Source organism: Anguilla rostrata, chromosome 3 (genome assembly GCF_018555375.3).
Source record: "Anguilla rostrata isolate EN2019 chromosome 3, ASM1855537v3, whole genome shotgun sequence".
Classification (NCBI taxonomy): domain Eukaryota; kingdom Metazoa; phylum Chordata; class Actinopteri; order Anguilliformes; family Anguillidae; genus Anguilla; species Anguilla rostrata.
This window is the reverse complement of record NC_057935.1, coordinates 37,040,972-37,060,112: the sequence shown is the minus strand read 5'-3', so window position 1 is coordinate 37,060,112 and position 19,141 is coordinate 37,040,972. Positions and strand designations below refer to the sequence as shown.

General features: G+C 42.2%; 1 protein-coding gene across 1 annotated transcript in view; it reads right to left on the bottom strand.

The window, feature by feature from the left end:
• The window catches only part of pkp4 (plakophilin 4), an 89,651-nt gene that overhangs the window by 30,726 nt on the left and 39,784 nt on the right, over positions 1–19,141 (bottom strand). Inside the window, exons 5-8 of the mRNA XM_064327389.1 lie at positions 13,545–13,670; positions 12,325–12,509; positions 10,775–11,270; positions 2,121–2,306 (exon numbers count right to left, since the gene is read on the bottom strand). Coding sequence (XP_064183459.1) covers positions 2,121–2,306; positions 10,775–11,270; positions 12,325–12,509; positions 13,545–13,670 — 993 coding nt within the window. The remainder of the gene's footprint in view (positions 1–2,120; positions 2,307–10,774; positions 11,271–12,324; positions 12,510–13,544; positions 13,671–19,141) is intronic.

Here is a 19,141-nt window from a genome sequence, read left to right as displayed (position 1 = left end):
TTCTGAGGAGAGAATGTGCTCGTCTGCTCTGCTGAACTGACAGAGAGGTTGCAGTGGAGCCATTAGACTACTTTCAACTTTCTTCATTTAGTATTCCATCATTCTAATAAAACAAACTCAAAACAAAAGCAATGCTAGATTAACAGAGTGCATAACAAAATAAAATGAGAATAAAAATAGAATGTTTGTATCCTTAATAATGGAAAGCAAATTACTGTGAGTGGCTGAGCATAAAACTTGAGTAATTTTATTTTTTGACTGAATGATGGTTTAGGCTTACATTAAAGACTGCTTTTGTAACCATAAATCTGTGCCATAGGATAGGAATAGAAAGAACCTGAATTTTGAATAGACGTCAAGGCAGAAAGTTACCTTCAATTTTGTTTTACAGACAAAGATAAACACCCTATTTTTCATGAAATGATGACTGACCGGGGTCATAACTGTCCTTGTGTCACTAGGGAAACATCTGACCTTATTTCTGTGATTAAGTATGCTTTCAAATTTCCTTGTTGAAATGTCTGAGTGTGTACAAGGTGCAGTACTTCAAAAAAATCTGATAGGCAAGCAGGCCACATTTAATTAATACACATACTGTATTAAACTACTGGAAGATTAAGTGTAATTTGCAATTACTGTGAACTGTGAGGCACTTCACAGGTCCCTTAGCAGTCCCCATTTGCAATCTGTCTTCTGTATTTCCAGTCCACTCATCTCACTGTAAACCGCAAGTTCAACAGACTGGGAAATGAAGGACCAAACACACAGGCAGACATCGTCATCATTCAGGGTAATCCACCTCCTGCCACACTCAAACACTCCACCTATTCATAGGAGGCTGTGTAATGTTTTTTTTTTTTAAATATGATTTTCAAAAAGGAGAATTCAAGATTTTAATATACAGCAATCAATCTTAGTGTTTCCCTTTTTCGAGCCCTTCCCCCAAGAAAAAGAAATTCTACATAACTCATGAGTTCCTAGTATGAATCTAATCCATTACAAAATTTTATGTCACCACTTAAATATTTACTTATGTGTTTTTTGAAAGCAGTTTGATCATATGGAGGGACAGTGACATTTAAAGGATAGGACTGCCATTTTAACTGTACAGGAAGGACTTTGTTTATATTCAAATTTATAATGAACTTAATGAACTGCAGCGCAACAACTGATGTCTTAAATTGGGTTAATGAACAGTGGTCAGTAAAGTGGGATTACAATTGTTTGAAAATATCTTAAGGCAGCGAACGTATAAAATATATATATATATAATACCTACGTTTTTATATATTTTTAGACAATAAAGATCCAATGCCATTTGTCCACTATTCAGTTCAGTCAATGTGTACATATCCTGAGGATTTCTGTTCAGTTAGGCTTGCAGAAAGTTTCTGCAGAAGAACAGAAATGACTACTTTCCTTGGATCTAAATGTCAGTCATCTATACCTCCCCTCCTGTCTTCCCCCTTGAAAGAACATGCAGAACTCTAAACAGTGGAGGATCATAATTATTACAAAATTGCATTTTATTCCTCATTCCTCAGACTTATTTCCTTCGCTCAAGCGGTTCAATGTTTTTGTTTGTCATTATAAACCCCCCCTGCCTATGAGCAAGCATACAAACTGCCAGAAATCTGAAATAATCTAAGGAAAATACTGTAGTGCTGGGGGGAGGCTATTATGAACTCCACAGTTTAACAAAGATTGCTTAGGAGGCAATTGCATTTTTCTAATGAAATAGTGTCTCTTAAGTACCTCCAACAGCCAGACTTTCCTGTCAAACACATTAGTATTGGTTATCAGCGAAGCTCCATGCAATTTATAAGCGAACTTATCGCATGGTGAGAATCTCAGGATTGCAGCATAATCTTTAAGAAGAGACTCACTGAACGACAGGAAGGGGGAGAGAGGGCTGTGTGGTCAGAATTTAAAACAACCACAGGTTCTCACAATGCTACCATTCCTTCATCCCTGTTATCCATTATACGGCTAAAATTAAATTGACCGCACCCTCTTCCCATTGGCCAAGCAGTGGCTGCCTGAAGCACGGACTATCCCCGAAGGCACTTAAAAAAGCATGCTGTCATGTGATTGGCTGTGTAAGAGACGGGGGGAGGTACCTGAGACGGCCCTGTAGAGGGTGCCAGAGGCGCCATGGTCCAGGTCCGTGGCCCTGTGGTTAGGGCTGTGGTACAGGGGGCCCTGGAAGGTGCCCTCCTTGTAAAGCTGGTGGTGGTCGGGGGACATGGCCAGCCTCCCGTCCTGTCCCATCTGGCTGTGCTGGCTGGCGTAAGAGTGCCGGAGATCTGGGGACACAGACCCGAAATCCCAGAGTAAGACCCAGCTCCTCCCCCTCTCAGTCAATGCCAGTCCTCTTCGCACTTGGCTGGAACGACGCCGCCAAAATCGCGCAGCGCTCGGATGAAAAGAACCGCGAGACCTGCCCAGTAGAACTATCAAAGGCTCCGGACAAAACAGCATTTGTGAGGAATCGTTCGCTCGACATTTAAGCTGCTAAAGAATTCGTTGAAACGAATTTGGGCCTCATTTTCAGATTTTTTCCGTGTCGTAGTGCGCTCCCATCAGTTCATTTTCAAGTAGCTGCACCTCTAAATTGCGATTCTTCCCCAATAATAATCCATTAAGGGGGAGAAACTGTGACAGCAGGTTTTGCCGAAACAGTCCTCTCCCCTTCCCGCCATTGCACAAAAGCACACAGCAGATGAGGGGGCTTCGCAGCGGCGTGCCACGCGCACTGCTCTGAGTAAGACGCGGGGTCAGCTAAATTTGGAAAACAGAATGTGCCACAGTAAGTGTCAGGATGAGTGTCTGGTGCCAGCTCAAAGCTGCACTTGGTCCACATGGGCTCGGAGCAGTGAGAGACCAAAATGATGTCATGCCTACAAAATAACTCCAGATTACACAAACTAACAACTGAATGCATTTGCGTAACTCCAGAAGAGATGCCAAGTCGTGGGGTGGATTACTGGGCTCCAATTTAGTCCTTGGACCAATGATCAGTTCTGCATGAGATGTTCCACATAGAGATAAAGAGATAAAGAAACAAAAAAAAAAAAACAGATAGATCGATATTAAGTGAAACTGAAGAAACAAATAAAAGTGGAAATGGATGGCTACATTTAAAAAAGACATACAGCGAGCTCCACAATGACAAATACTTTTGTTTTTTTCCTTGATTTGGCTCTCAGTTTTAGATTTGCAATCAAACAGTTTACATATGGTTAAAGTGTACATTCTCAGCTTTTATTTAAGGGTATTTTTATACACTTTGGTTTCACCATGTAGAAATTACAGCACTTTTTATACACAGACCCTCCAATGCAGCACACCATATTGTTTGGGACATATTAATGTTATGTAAATTAACATAGTGATGTTTAGTACTTTGTCGCATATCCTTTGCATGCAATGACTGCTTGACGTCTGTGACCCATAGACATCAAGAAGCACTGAGTGTGCTCTGCCAGGCCTGTACTGCACCCATCTTTAGCTCCCGCTTGTTGGTTGAAACTAGCTTGTTGGGTTAGTTGGTTTAAGTTTTTTCAGCTTATGAAACACACTGGATTCAGATTGGGTGAATGACTTGGCCAGTCACAAATTTTCCAGTTTTTAGCCTTGAAAAACTCCTTTGCTGTTTTGTTTGGGATCCCTGTCTTTCTGTCAGATGAAGTGCTGTCCAATGAGTGAGGAGGCATTTGGTTGAACTTGAGCAGCAGCCCGCCCAAAAATATTTGCCCCCACCGAAAAGGATTTATGTATTTAATGTAGACTCGCGTTATTCTAGACACAAAGTTTGCGGTGTTCGTAACACAGTGAGATAATACGGTATTCCGAATACAGGGAAGTAGTGGAGTTGCTTTGTCCTTTCCTCAATAATTATTGGTCCAATTAATATCAATCAAAGAGTTTTAGTGTCTCTGACAGCCAATAAGTAACCACAATCATAAACATTATTAATCAGGAGAAAAACTGCCATTGAAGGGACATCAATTTCTGCATGAAGCGGCTGCCTCCCCAAGTCTCGTTTGGAACACTGCGAGTCTACATTAGTAGTTCATTTCTGTAAGCGACACACTATACTTTGCAATCACAGTTTTTTCTTTTAAATGTGAAAATGACATACAGCCAACTGTCAGTTCGTCCCTCCTCCCTCCAGTGTTGGCAAGTGTATTTATTATGAGCGACTCCGGGCTTCTTTTTTTAAATCTTTTTCAAGTCACTGTTAAATTTCAAGAGTTGGTTGCGGGTTTCTGGGCCTGTTTTAGTCTGTGTGTGCGTATATTTATTGTTTGGGAATTTGGGATAAAATTAAAGCTACACTAAGTGAAATGCTGCTGGACATTGTGTTTTCGCAACAAACCAGCTCTCCCACTCCCCTCACTGTGCTAAAGAGCTCCATCGTTTGTTCTAATGTGCCAATAGTGTGTTCCCACCCTTGCCACAACCCCCATTTCTGGTTTGCAACCCCTGCCCGCCTCCAAACACACACAAATAACCAACCACTACAAATAAATACTCAACCAGTGGGAAACACAGAGTGTAGCCTCTGGAGTTCTGTTTGAAGTCTTCTGCAGACAGTAGTCACAGACACATCCACGCCTTCCTCCTGAAGAGTGTTTCTGATCTGCCGGACAGTTGTTTGGGGGTTTTTTGTTCATTATGGTGAGAATTCTTTGGTCATGAACTGCGGCTTACCAGGCCCTTTGCTATTACTGATCTCACCAGTGCTCTCTTTCTTCTTGATGATATTTCAAACAGTTGATTTTGGTAAGCCTAAGGTTTAGGCTATGTCTCTGACAGGTTTTTTTCTGATTTCTCAGCCTCTTAACGGCGTCCTTGACTTTCTTTGGCACAACACTCATGTTGACAAACACAAATAACAGACTCCAAAGGCAATCAAAAGTCTAGAATCAAGACTACTGAAAGCTCTTATACCTGCACCAAGGAAGCAATTGAACACACTCGACTAATCAGAAACACCTGTGAAGCCATTTGTCCCAAAAGTTAAGGTGCCCTGAAATGGGGGACTGTATAAAAAGTGCAGCAATTCTACATGGTGAAACCAAAATACTGTATACTGTAAATACCCTTTAATATAAGCTGAGAATTTGCACTTGAACCACATGTGAATTAATTTAAATGTGACTGGCCTATTAGTGATGATGAAGTGTCACACTGTCATGGTGATTTTGTCACACTGTCATTCTGGAAAACTGGTCATAACCTTTCATAAACAGGTCATAAATGTTAAACCCTGATTCACTCATTACTGTCTAGGCAGACACTAAAAGAATGAAGGCAGCAGATATTACAATTAGCACCTTTTAAAGCCATAGAGAGCATACTTTCAACATGATACACAATTGTCACATTGTGTTTGCTGCACGCACAGGAGCCAAATGGGAATGACATCAGCGACGGCTCACATTCCCCCTAACAGGTCACATCTGTCTCGCAGTGAGGCCGACACACATTTCAGCCGACCGGTCTTCCGAGCCAACGGTCGATTTTCAAAACAATAAAATGACATTCTGTCACAGTGAATGTTTCCTACCTACTGTTGCCATTTAACTTGCTCCCTGCTACGTGCTTGCTCAGCTTGGCCCAACTTCTGTTTAACTCCTCGGCATTTTTGACCCTGGTAATAAGCCCATTTCATGTTATACAAGTGTGTGAAATAAAGGAGGTGGAGGGCTTCATTACTGGAGCCGACAAACAACCGGAGCTGTATACATGGTTTAAATCGGATTTATCTCGGCGGTTGGTTTATTGCCTCCTCATGTGAGCCCAGCAGAGCAGAGCGGTTTCTCTTTTTGTATATGTGGCTCAAATGAGGTGAAGTAAAGATGAACTCTAGGGGATCCAACGCCTTCTCATCTGTGAAGAAATGGCCCGATGCAAATCTTTATCACCATGGAGATATGGTTAAAGGCGCAGTTTACACTCCAGCGACCGCGACCAATTAATTACAGACTGACAAACGTAACTGCTGCCGAAGCATGTCGGAACAACGAGGAAGGAGAATAAATGTGTGAAGACATTCTATGGGCACGGGATTTTTCAATCACAGGATTTATGTAACATATTGACACCAAATGTACTGTGCATGAATACATTTGTGCATGTCATTGTAACCTGAACAATCCAGTGTTCACAAAAACAAAATTATGTTGAAACACAGTTGTAGCCTGTGCCTGATCCCAAAAATGTTTAAAAACACAAATGTTTAGAATTTTCATCGGGGATAAAGGGATAAATGGGAGGGATTCAGTGGGTGGGGATAGCAGTGTTCAGTGCTTGAGCGACCCCTGTTGGCTGTCCGGGTGCTCTGTAGCTCGCTGCCAGCGCACGCGTATGATTGGGTCTCCTCCACCCCTGCTCTGCGTGTGCACCGCTTGTGGCTGCGATGTGAAAAGAAGCAGCCAGTTGGCACCGCATACTTTACTCACTCTCCCCAGTTGGCAGCAGGGGGCGTATATGAGCATGCTTGTACATACTTCGCAAGTTGAATGTTCATATTGGGTGGGCATGGAGATACCAAAAAAAACATATTAGTAGCTTATTGACAGGTTTGTAAATTGTTACAGGGAAGCATTTGTTCAAATCCTAAATATTTGCTTTTACAGTTTACTTTAAACAAACATTCCCATAAACTCCTCTTCTTTATGTTCATATTTAGTCAAATAATTACATAAGATGGTCTTTCCAGTTGCCATGATTTGTGAATGAATGAGATGGATAATAGTTTTATGACAGATTTTAAGATTCAAGACCATTTTTGTTATAATTAGACAATAATTGGACAATTTTCATTTAATTAATATTCTTTGAATAATGTCATGACCTATGTATTTTTAAGATTGATGAAGGTTTGATGATTTACTTTTGCAACTTATTTGGTTACTAATGTTTTATGAATTTGTTTTTTGTAAGGAAGGTTTGAGGAGAAAAAAAAAACAATCCTGTAGGCATGCAGTATTATAGCAATTACAGTGTGCAACTTTAATGGTCCAGTTGTCTGCTAGATAGACCAGTGAAATGACTTACTCACTAGTTCAGTTACTGTCTCCAACACATAACACTGTGCCACAAGGTGCCTGTCAGTACACGGGGACAGAAATATTGTGGCCAATGCTTAGCAGTTTGAGCCATTCTGGGTCCGACTAATCAGCTTGGTTGGATTGTGCCTGTGGGTGGGAGAATAACCAGGTTCTATAACAATGCGGAATAGGTCACACTCAAGCACTGACACTGACTGCCATTTCCATCCCTGTTTAAGTATCATTTCGATATTTAACGACTGGAAGGGCCTGAAGGTCAAGAGATGCATAACAGGGAAAGAACAGCCGTGTGGTGCTCCAAAGAGCAAATTAGCTACTTAGCCAACCCTGGTGCATCTACTATATTGTGCAAGGTCCCTGTTAAATAAACTACTAAACTAAGATAAACTTGGCATTTATCAATCATTAATGGAAAAATGATTCAACAACTGATGTAGCCAACTTTCTGTCGAAATGACAAATCACCGTACACAACCTTCTAACAAAGCGCACTAAATTAATTGTTTGGGTTTTCAGTGGAATGCTGTGTTTTTTTTCCCAATTAAATGCAGCTGAGAATGACTAAACTATAATTCCAGGATCAGTCAATCAATCAGTTTATTTAAATAGCACATTTCAAACCATGGGCGCAGTACAATGTGCTCCACAAACAAAATGATGGGTAACGAACTGCACATTTTTACAGTTCAGTAGATACAGCGGCTGTTTTGCAGGGGAATAAAATGGATGTTATTTCAAACGGTTCCACTAAAGAAACCGTTCCTTTGCGCCTTATAATATCAGCATCGTGAGAGATGTGCTCTCCTGCAAATTACAGTGGCGGCAAATGCAATTGGACCTTGAAACTGGAGACAAGGGACAATCCCCGAGACTTTGCTTTGGGGTGTTATTTGTCTTGCCGCATGCAGCCAGAAGCAAATAAACAAATGCAGTTTACTCTACATTTTCTACATCTCTCCGCACTGCAGCTCAAATATCATTAGCGAGCGGCAATCCCACGAGAATAGTGACAGATTGACAATATGGTACACATCAGCGCCAGAGGGAAGTATCATCTATCAGGCAGCTGGGAGTACGGCACACACGGTGTCAGTTCCTTCGACAGTGCAACACACTCTCCGTAATTGGCTGCTTGGGTTAATGAGGGCATATGTTTGCATATGTTAATGAGGGCAAACACTCCTTTTTTTCTGGAAGAAAGAGTGGCACATTGCAGAGTCATCTGATCGTGTGAACCGTCCCCTATCGGTAAATCACTTGTTGACAGAGTGAGCTTAATGTACCAGGCCACTGGGGTGAGCACTTTACAAATGCAGATTTTCAACAAGCCGTTGATGGATTTATCTCCTTAAATGAAGGCATTTAAGGCAAGAGTATGCGCTTAAACGAGAAAAGCTTGGAGCACAAAAACTAAACATTACCACCAAATGAATAACAGTCACAGGTACCAGGCAAAATGCTAATGATAAAAGTAAATGGTCCTAATGAATCTCTCACCATCTCTGCTCCCAGCACATATAAACCCAGACATGCATCCCACTGCAGCCCAGGGAAAAGGGCACAGTTAATCATTGAAGACTGCAGGGACAGTGGAGATAGGAAGGGTGCAGGACCTCTGACAAATGAGGAACACTGGGAGGGTGGAGGGCTAAGCGTCATGAGGCGGTCACCTGCACACACACATGCACACGTGCACGAACACACGCGTGCACACAAACGCGCGCACACTCGCGCACACACATGCACACACACACGCAAACACATGCACACACACACACGTGCACAAGTACATGCAGGTGCACTCATGCATGCACGCGCACACACACACACACACACACACACACACACACACACACGTGTGCACACCAGCATTACACAGATACTTGCACAGTCTCTCATACTGTACACACGTTTACACACACATGTTCTGCAAAGTACACAAACAGGCGGAATGAACGTGGGGACAAAGGGAATATCACCTTTTACGTCTTCTACCAGAGCATCTTCCACGGGAAGCAAAAAAAAAAAAAAAAAAGAAAATCACAAACCGCAAACAATAGAGCCCTCTGAGGGGAGCACTTACAATGACATCATAGCCATTTTCTCCCCAAATCATCACAAGACCATTTCAGAGGTTTCCTACTGTGCCTTTGGAGTCCCACTTTGGGGAGGGTGGGGTAATAGCCATTGCAAATTGAGGAACATAATGAATAATAATTCAAATAAATACAGGATGAAGGAGCAAAGTACTCTGCTGAGGTAACATTGACTAAATTTCACGTTCCATTTGCAGTGACGTCCGCCGTCTGCAGAGTGATTATTTTCAATTTATACTTTCCCCCGTATCAGCCCTTTTCATATTTTATTGTGCCAGATACTTCAAAGTAGAAAATGATTTTTTCCTTCGGCTGCGGGGACTGGGAAAGGGAGAGAAAAAATGGACGCAGGCTAACCCATTACTCTTATTATTACAAAGATAAATTGCAAGCCCGCGACTCTGGGAAATATCGTTTTCACGTCTTCCAAATATATAAGCACGTTTCATGTACGGAAAAAGCACACATTCCCAAACACACGGTAGTAAATAAACCTCTTTGCTATTCTTTCTGAATCACCGCATATGCAGAACTAGAATGGAGAATACCGACTCCTACTCCACTCATTGGGCTAGATTAAAGGACTAAACACATACAAAGTCAGCATCATGTTCAATGCAACACCTGGATCAAAAAAGGCTAAGATGTGGGTGGTAGAGGGGAGGGGGGGGCAAATTCACCTAAGATCTGTAGTGAAGGGAAGTACTATCCCAGAGCCTGAACCAACAAGCAAGCAGAGTTTCAGAGTACACCTGATAATAGCTTGCTTAGGTTGCTCACTAGGCATTGTAAAAACATAATAGTAACAATGGTATTACTTATGCTAGTAATTTCATGAATTCTGTGAAAAATCCCCATGTAGAGCAATGCTGGCTTAATACACTTCAACGTTCTAGCTTAGTCATACCTACAGTCATGCTAAATGTAATTTTCAAAGGAATTTGGCTCCAGTGATTTGCAATACTATCAGCTGCTAGGTACTGCCCGAGAGTTGGTGACAGTCAGCATTCCTGCCACTCTCCCCTTATGCAAGACCATCCAAAATGCAATCCTCCTCCCAAAGGAAACAACCCCATATGCCAAAATGTGCCACAAGAGTGCACATCTCATCTGACCACATGAGCTCAGCAATTTATTTGACTTCAACAAATTCAACAGCTAAAAGAATCCTGCTGGGGATTCTCTAAAGCAGTTCCTCGTAGAACCGCCACCTCTTCTTCTCCTTCTACCTCTAAAACTTAGCAAAAGTGAGCTACAACTTCAAACATGATAAGCAAATGCCACTAGAGCTAGAGACAGGCACAGCTACAATCCACTGTGAAGGCGCATGCCGCAACACCTAGATCCTCAAGAACCAAATCCAGCACTTGTCAAAATGTTCATGTTAAGGATCATATTAAGGTGAATTTCAACACAAATTCTTGGTTAACTGGGAGCTACTAATGCGACATACAGAGACCATTGTCTTTATATCTATACACACACACACAGACACACACACACAATCCTAAGGTTTTTCCACAAAAAGAAGCAGGTATTACAGCGCCTTAGGACTGAGAAGACCAGCTGAAGCCTATACGGAAGGGGGCCACCCACCTGTGAGGCTGTCTGGGCGTGGCTGGACCATCCTTTCGTAGATGTCGTAGGCCTGCGGGCTGTAGGGATCCATCTCCAGGTGCAGCGAGTGCGGCAGGGTGGAGCCGTAGTGCTGCGGCACGGCCGTCATGCCGGAGCGCACCGGCGAGGACGGGGGCGGAGCCTGCTGGGGCTGAGGCCCCTCCCCCGACGGGAGCGGGGAGCCGGCGCGGCCGGCGCTGCCGGAGCGGGAGCCGGCGGAGCCCACGCGGCGGAGCGGGGTGGGCGAGCCCGCCCTGGGGCCCGAGTAGGGCGAGCCGGGCCGCTGAGAGGACGGCAGGGTGGTGGCCGAGAAGATGCTGGAGAGCGGCTTGGGCTCGGTGACCACCGGCGAGCCGTACGCGCGGAGGGAGCCGCGCGACGGGGACGCGCCGCCGCTGCCGTAGCCCGGCGACTGCGTGCGCGACGGCACCGAGCTCACCCGCCGCATCACGCGGCCGGACGCTCCAGAGTTCGCCTGGGAGAGGGAAGGGCACCGCTGGGTCACTCCCCATGTAGAGGTTTCAAAACTCCAGAAAATGGCTTGACTCTACAATTTTTTAACATTATGGAAGTCATAGCCTTACATGTCAGTCTTACACATTTCTGCTAAAACATGGAAAAGCAGTGCAGTTCAAAGCAATAACCCTGCCTGCTTTTGGGATGTAACCCTCATTTCATAACCTCAACTTCATCGCATCATCTCCGTGAAGACGGGTCTAAGGTGAAAAGAGGCTATTTAGACCAGCAATTTAAACACGGAGTGATTTAACAGCGAGAGGAGTCGTGTGTCAAATATGTCGCACTGCTGCAAACCAGCCTTTGAAAATCCGAGCACTGTCGAAGTCGTCACATGTCTGGTTTGATTTCCGCTGCTGCTGCAGTAAGTGCTCTTCCCAGACAGACAGGCGAGAGTGTCGTGAGATCTCTCGAGACCGGGCCATCTGGGTTCTGAGACTTGGGAATTCATGATATATAAAACAGATATCCTGAGGACATTTTGATTTACAGCCGTTTTTGTTTTTGTCCTCTTAGCTACAGAGTTAAAACTAAAGGGCTCTATCTGACCGTTTATTTTGTTGCTGCCTTCAACAGAACCCTATATTCACCAGAACAAAATGGACAATTTTTAATCAAAATTTTATCACAGTCAATTAGGGCAAGAAGTAAAGAAGGTACCATTTTTAATGAAGTACTTTCTTTAAGACCTCAGCCAGTGACCCTATGTCCCACTGTCTCTGAACCTTTCCAAAATCGCGGACTTTGATTGGACGTACGTGCAGAGTGTTAATGAATCGGCCTGCATAGGGACGTCCGCCGCTCACCATGCCCAAATAACACTCCCCCCCGAGGGTAAACTACTTAACAATTCATTGACTTCGCTCAGTACAATCAAAATGAATGTCAAGCCCAAATAAGACAAAAATTAAATAACAGCAGACGGCGGATTTATTGATATTTTTTTTAGCGCGCGGCCCTCCGTTAACCCCAACCCGGCGCTCGTCCTCTCTCTCCACAGGGGGGCGCCGCACCTTGACCAAGGTCTGCCCTTCGGCCCGGGAGCTCCGCAGGAGGGAGGCGGTGGCGGCGATGCCGGGGTAGGAGTGCTGCAGCCGGAGCTCTGTCTTCACCAGGCTCTGGCTGCTGTAGAAGCCGCCTGCGTCCGGGTACCCGTTGTCCGTGAAGGAGTTCATCTGGGAGGAGTTTCCCGAGCACCCTGAGGAAGGAGGGAAGGAGGAGAGTAAGAAGAAAAAAAGAAAAAAAAAAGCTAGTAAATGCAGATTTGTGACCTCCAGAACAGATGGTACTACCAAATTACTGATAATTATTTCTGTATAACGTTCAGCATAAATCACAGGGGGTTATATATTAAAGGACTAGGTTACTGTATTCCGTGTTTTGATTTGTTGCCATGTTGTAATAATAAATCAATTTTATTATTATTTATCTACATAAAATACACGCAAGCCAAAACGAAGACATTTTTCACCGCAACATGAAAGCCACTCAGTTCACCTAGAGAAAACGAGGCAGTGGGAAAGTGAAAAAAAAAAAGACATTGTGTGTAAAAAAATAAAAAATGAAAAGTACACACTGTAATGTAAAGGGCTTAGTACATCCAGAAAGAATGCATGCACATGCCCACATAACAAACTTGCAACAAAAATAAATTCACTATTAAAACACAAATGCAGAGGAGAAAGTGGCCTTCAATGCCATATAATGCACTTTTGAAGCAATTATGGGTACAAAATTATCAGGACATAAAATCTATTTAAAAAGTACAAAAAAGGGCAAGAAGACTGGTTTGGGGAATCAAAAATTTTTTTTAAGACACTTCAGCTCTTTAGTCAAAGCAAAAGGAGACCTGGGGGAGTTTTTGCCCATTTAAAAGGTATTAGTAAAGTGAGTAAGTGGTTTTAGGTTCTTTCATCAGGAGAAGGGTAATGAAGGGTGAATTTTTCTGGCACATTAGGAGTGGTTTTTGCACAGAAGTATTAATACAAGGAATAGTGTCCCAGAAATAGTCAATTAGGGTACAAGCGAAGACCCTCAGGGTGTTCAAGGCCAGGCAAAATTACAAGCGCAGATGGGCTAGATGGGCTAAATGGTCTGTTCTCATCATTTAACTAGTTATTCTGAATAGGCTGTTAGCTCGGAGGCCCTTATAAAAGCAGGTTTTGGAAAGAGGATCAGCCAGCTCATAAAATGAACAACTGCTGAGATTACAGAGGCATCATCACACCCTTACTTTCATGGAGAGGGGTGTGGCCAGGGGAATACAGAGCCACTTGGTCCTGTTCGCTTCTCACGCGGTAGGTGGGCGACCGAGAGTTGTCCGTCATCCGAGATTTGCTCTCACCCGGAGTGGACGCATCTGAGCAGGAGAAATAAATAGAAACTCCCTAAGAAACTTTAAAGAGTTCATGTGTGCTACTGAAAGGACTTTATGAATTGCCTGCAGACCTGGGTCAAATATGTTTTTTTTTTTGGATTCAAATACTTTTCTGTGCTCTATTGATCTTGCCTGCCAATATGTAATTGAGCCTGCCAATATGACCAGAAGGCAGGGTTTGCACTTTTTGAGAGCATTTCATTGGTTCCAATACACCAGACAAGATCAGTAAAGTGTAGAAAAGTATTTAAATTGAAAACAAATACGTATTTGACCCATTTCTGAATTTCCAGTTCAAAAACACCACAACACTGAGGCAAATCATTAATTTTAACACAAAAAGTCACTTTCACTCAGTCCCGACTGACAGTTTTTAAATCCGTCCAAAGGTTTGGCACTTTTACTTCTTTTTTTTCTTTTTTTTACAATTCAGAAGCTTTGCAATCGAACTGCAAGAATAAACAGCGGTAATGCACCTTTATGATTCACTGCAGGATATTAATTGTTGCTGCTCAGTTCAAACTACTTCTACACTGAGTAGAAACTTTTCCATTAATCTCTGTGACAGTGTGTACGCATTATGATCCGGTCTCATCTAAAATGTAAGTGTGACAATACGGTCATTGTAGGCCGGCGCGTGGAGAGTGATTAATCTCTCGGAGAATGATGGATTTCGCGGGCGGAGCGCGCCGATTCTCCGGCTGTGCCGTTTGGACAGATTCATTGACAGTGAGGTCTATCAGATTTGACAGCCTGACGGCTTGTGTCCCAGCAACGCGTTCTGCTGCCAAAAGCCTGCCTCCAGCAGTATATATTGGCCGGGACTGAGGCTCCTCCATAAATCGTGTCAATACAGTCATTGGCCCTGAATTTAGCACCGTGTCCCGCAGATCCTGAACATTCTCTCTCTCTCAAAAAAAGCATCACTCTGGGTTCATTTCAGCTCACTTACAAAAAAAAATTACAATATAAAAAATTACAAATATAATCGTTGATAAACAATAATGGAATGGAAGACAAATGCTAAATTGGTCACTGCAGTAGTTGCGTTAGAATGATGAAATCACCACCCACAGTCTGACAGCAGAGAGGGTTTAGTCACCTCATATGACAATTAACAAGGCTTAGCTAGCCCATTCTACAGCTAGGAGGCTTCAACGATTCCCATTTACACTGCAAATGATGTCATCCCACAGAAACGGAGACCATTGAATGGGCTGAAATGCATTATGACATGCTGCTCATTTATATTCAGAAACAAACCAGAATTAGCATTACAGCTAATAACCTGAAAACAAAATGAACGCTGCCATTTAAATGGTATAATTGCAGCTATATCCGCGGCTGATTACAATGACTGTGCTGTCCTGAACATTACAGGGTGGAGATGTTCAGGTGGCCAGACTTGCATTCTTGAACAAAAGAGCTTCAGGATTTTTCGAATCACGCTTTCCACCCACTTCACGTTTTACAGGCTGCCTTCGTGTCACACTACAGATTTGTGCATGGATTCATTCCACAGACTTTACCTGCTGGCAAATAACTCTCATGTTTAGCCCTTTATTTATTGGAAACATTATTTTTATAAAAAGGCTCTGTGCTGCTACGAGTGGACTGATGCCACTCGTGACACAAATTCGCCTCCCCCTCTACAACTCACTCTCTGATAACCTGCGCTAGTAAAGTTTGTTCACAATTTATAGTGACACTCCAATAGTGAAGAGTAGGTGTGACACACTGTCACTGAAGTATGACCTCACTGAAATATTAGCAGCTTTGCTATCAAAATGAAATAACTGTTGTGCTGACAAAAACAAACACATTGCAAACTGTCAGTTTAAATATCCAAAAAGACTGTTTTTTTGCCCATTTCAGAGAAGCTGAAAGCTATTTAGCATGAAAAGAGCCAAACAGAAAGATTCAAAGGTCAGACTGAGTTAAATGTGGACAGTATAGCCTGTATGATGGACTGTACAGCCAAACTGACTCTGTTCATACATGCACATTGAAATACACAAGCATGTTTTATTGTACGTATGTATGTACAACTGTTTTTGTTTTGTTACAGCTCTCCTTCAGAAATAGACTCCCCTCAAAAGCTTAAAGATTTTCAATGGACCCTGACAAATGCAAGTTAATGCAGCGACATATATCTTACAATCTGGATATCTTCTTTCCTCCAGGAATGCAAGGTTCTCTTCGATAAAATCATGGGCAATACACAAAGCAAAAGAAAAAATAAATAATAATAAAATTTAAAAAAATAAAATAAATAAAAAGAGCTTTAAAAAGCAAACGAGGCTTGATAAGCATCGTGTCAGAGGTGGGCCTCCTGAGGGAGGTATAAGTCTTGCCAGAAATACTAAAAACGTGCTCCACTGGGCCTCAGAATACACCATATGGAGGTAAACGGCAGCCAAAATGCACAGTGTAGAACAAAGTGCTTAATAAAAAGCCATTTATAACAAACTTGCTTTCCTTACCGACCCCAGGGTAAATTATCAGATATCTCAACCCAGTTCGACTATCCACACCTGGGGCAACTCTCTCAAAAATGTGTTATTACTCTGGTTTTCTTCTGCTGTTTTAAGAAAAATCTTTATTATGCGATGGCAACTAGCCACACATAGCAGTGCCAACTGTTATGGTGTTCACAAACCTTTACTTCACCCTAATGTCAACATTCTACACTCAACAAAAAACGCTTCAACAATTAGCAGACTTGTTTTTGCCATTTATATATTATGTAAATGTATTTTGTTCACCGTTAAATGATTTTTGGACATATTTTCACATTCCGCATCCACAAGTTAGTATGTTCATTCAAAATGATGAACAAGTACATTTTTAATCTATGCACACAATGGACTTTATTCCACAATTCAAAGCATGCATCAAGCATGCATGTTGTGATAGCTAACCCTCAGAATGTCTGCCATGACAAATGATGATGGTGACAGGTAACCACCAAGGGCCTTTGAAGGGAAAGCTTAATTATGTAAATTACCAATTTGTGACACGCACACACACACTTCATCTATGACACTCCCTCAGACATTTATTCACCCGAAAAACAGGCTGATTTTAGGGGCTACTGGGCGGCTCATTCGGTAAAGAAATGCGACCGCTAGCTCCATGCAAGTGCTGATTTCATTGCCCAGAGTACGAGTAAGGTTCTGTCAATTAGGGGTACTGCGTTTCATTGCTCCCTCGCGACCCCCACTGATCAAACAGGTGCTCGTGAAACGCATGCCAAAGCCGCATATGAAGGGTCTCACTCCAATAAATTCTGCATGGGCATCAGTGTGAATGAAGCAGCCTGGCGACACCACATGTTTTGGAGGAAAACTATGAATGTCTTCACTCTCCTGAATCAGAAGTAGTTCGCAAATGGTTGCTAATAGTTGGATATTCCAAACTGGGAATTGGATATGTTCAGCCCCAAGTTATTTCAATATTTTTGAAAACCTGCTAATTTTAGCCAGACAGCTAACGTCGTGAGAGAATTAATAATGAGGACTTAGTCTTAAAAATAACTAAAATATGTTCACTTGAGTGCCAACTGTGCATTCATATCCGACTCTTGACAAAATGACAATACAATTACCGCTTTATTAATGGCAAATGATGCACTGCCCTGTGAGACTGCCGGCAGCAGCTACTTGTGGGATGGTCAGTTTTGGATGACGGTGCATTACAGTTTGAGATGCAAGTTAAGCGGCATCATTTTCACCACAATTGACATTTGAGGTACAACTGCTTGCAAATCACGTCGACACTATTAAATCCACTGGCATCGGTGACCCTGCAGCTAATTTCTGAAGTGCACTGCATTGCAGATGCTCTTAAGGGTCAAAAAGGAGACTGTGGAGGCTCTACACAGCAGCAAACAGTACCTTTTCTTTTTTTAGGTTACCTTCAGCTGGATTTATGAGAGGAAAACAAGCCCGGTCAGTGTACATGCAAATATTAAAATGATAGAGATCTTAACGGATAATTTCATCTAAAAAACCCAATTTAATAACATTTTCTAAATTAAGCATAAGGTAAATACGTTGACTTAAAACTATAGCAGTGGCTGTGAAAAAAGTAGTTCTACTTTAAAGGTAGTTCCGCACATTTTAAGTTCAATTTCTGTCACATTAAGTGAAAAATACACACTAATAATTGCAACTAAATGGATTTCTAGAACATTCAAAATAAAGAAATTATTCTGGTTAACTTCTCGTCAAATTTTCTAAACTAAATCCTGCAAACAATAGGGCTTTAATGCTTGTCCAGACAAGAGTATTTGGCAAAACATCAACAATTATACAGTGCAATGAAAAAGTATTTGTCCCCTTCCTGATTTCCTCTATTATTGCATATTTGTCACACTGAATGGTTTCAAATCTTTACAGAAATATAATATTATCTGAGTAAACATAAAGCACATTTTTATTAAAAATTATTTTTAAATTTAATGAAAAAGTTATGAAACACCCATATCAACCATGTAAATAGTAATCACACGCTTAAATTTAACTGGTTGCACCACCTTTAACAGCACTAACTGCAACCTGTAATTTGATATCAATCTTTTTTATCGCTGTGAAGGAATTTTAGCCCACTCTTCTTTGCAGAATTGCTTTAATTCAGACAAATTGGTAGGTTTTCGTGCATGAACTGCTCATTTCAGGTCCAGCCACAGCATCTCTATTGGGTTCAAATGAGGACTTTGACTAGGCCATTCCAAAACATTCATTTAGTTTCTTTTCAGTCATTCAGATGTGGATTTGCTTTTGTATTTTGGATGATTGCCATGCTGCATAACCCAATTACGCTTCAGCTTACAGACCAATGAGTGTACATTCTCTCAAAGAATTTCCTGGTACAGAGCAGAATTCATGGTTCCTTCCATAATGGTAAGTTGTCCAGGTCCAAAGGCAGCAAAGCATCCCCAAACCATCACAGTACTCCCACATGCTTGACTGTCGGTATGATGTTCTTACTGCAAAATACTGTATCTGCTTTAGGCCAGATATAATGGCACCTGTGTCATAACAAAAAGGTTCCACTTTTGACTCATCTGTCCATAGAACAGATCATCCAAGTGCTTTTTTTGCTGTTTCCTTTGGTTAGCAGTTGTTTCTACAGTACTTTGCTACACTCACATCCTATTTTTGCCCAGTCTCTTTCTTATTGTGGAGTCATGAACAGTGACCTTAGCTAAGGCTAGAAGGGCCTGCAGTTCTTTGGATGTTCTTCTAGGATTTATTTGTAACTTTCTAGATGAGTTGCCCCTGCACCCTTGGAGAAATTTTGGCAGGCCGGCCACTCCTGGGAAGATTCACCACTGTTTCAAGTGTCCTCCATTTGGAACCAATGGCTCTCACTGTGGATCAGTGAGAAATGGCTTTGTAACCCTTTCCAGGTTGATATATTTGGACAACTTTTTTCTCATCTCTTCTGGA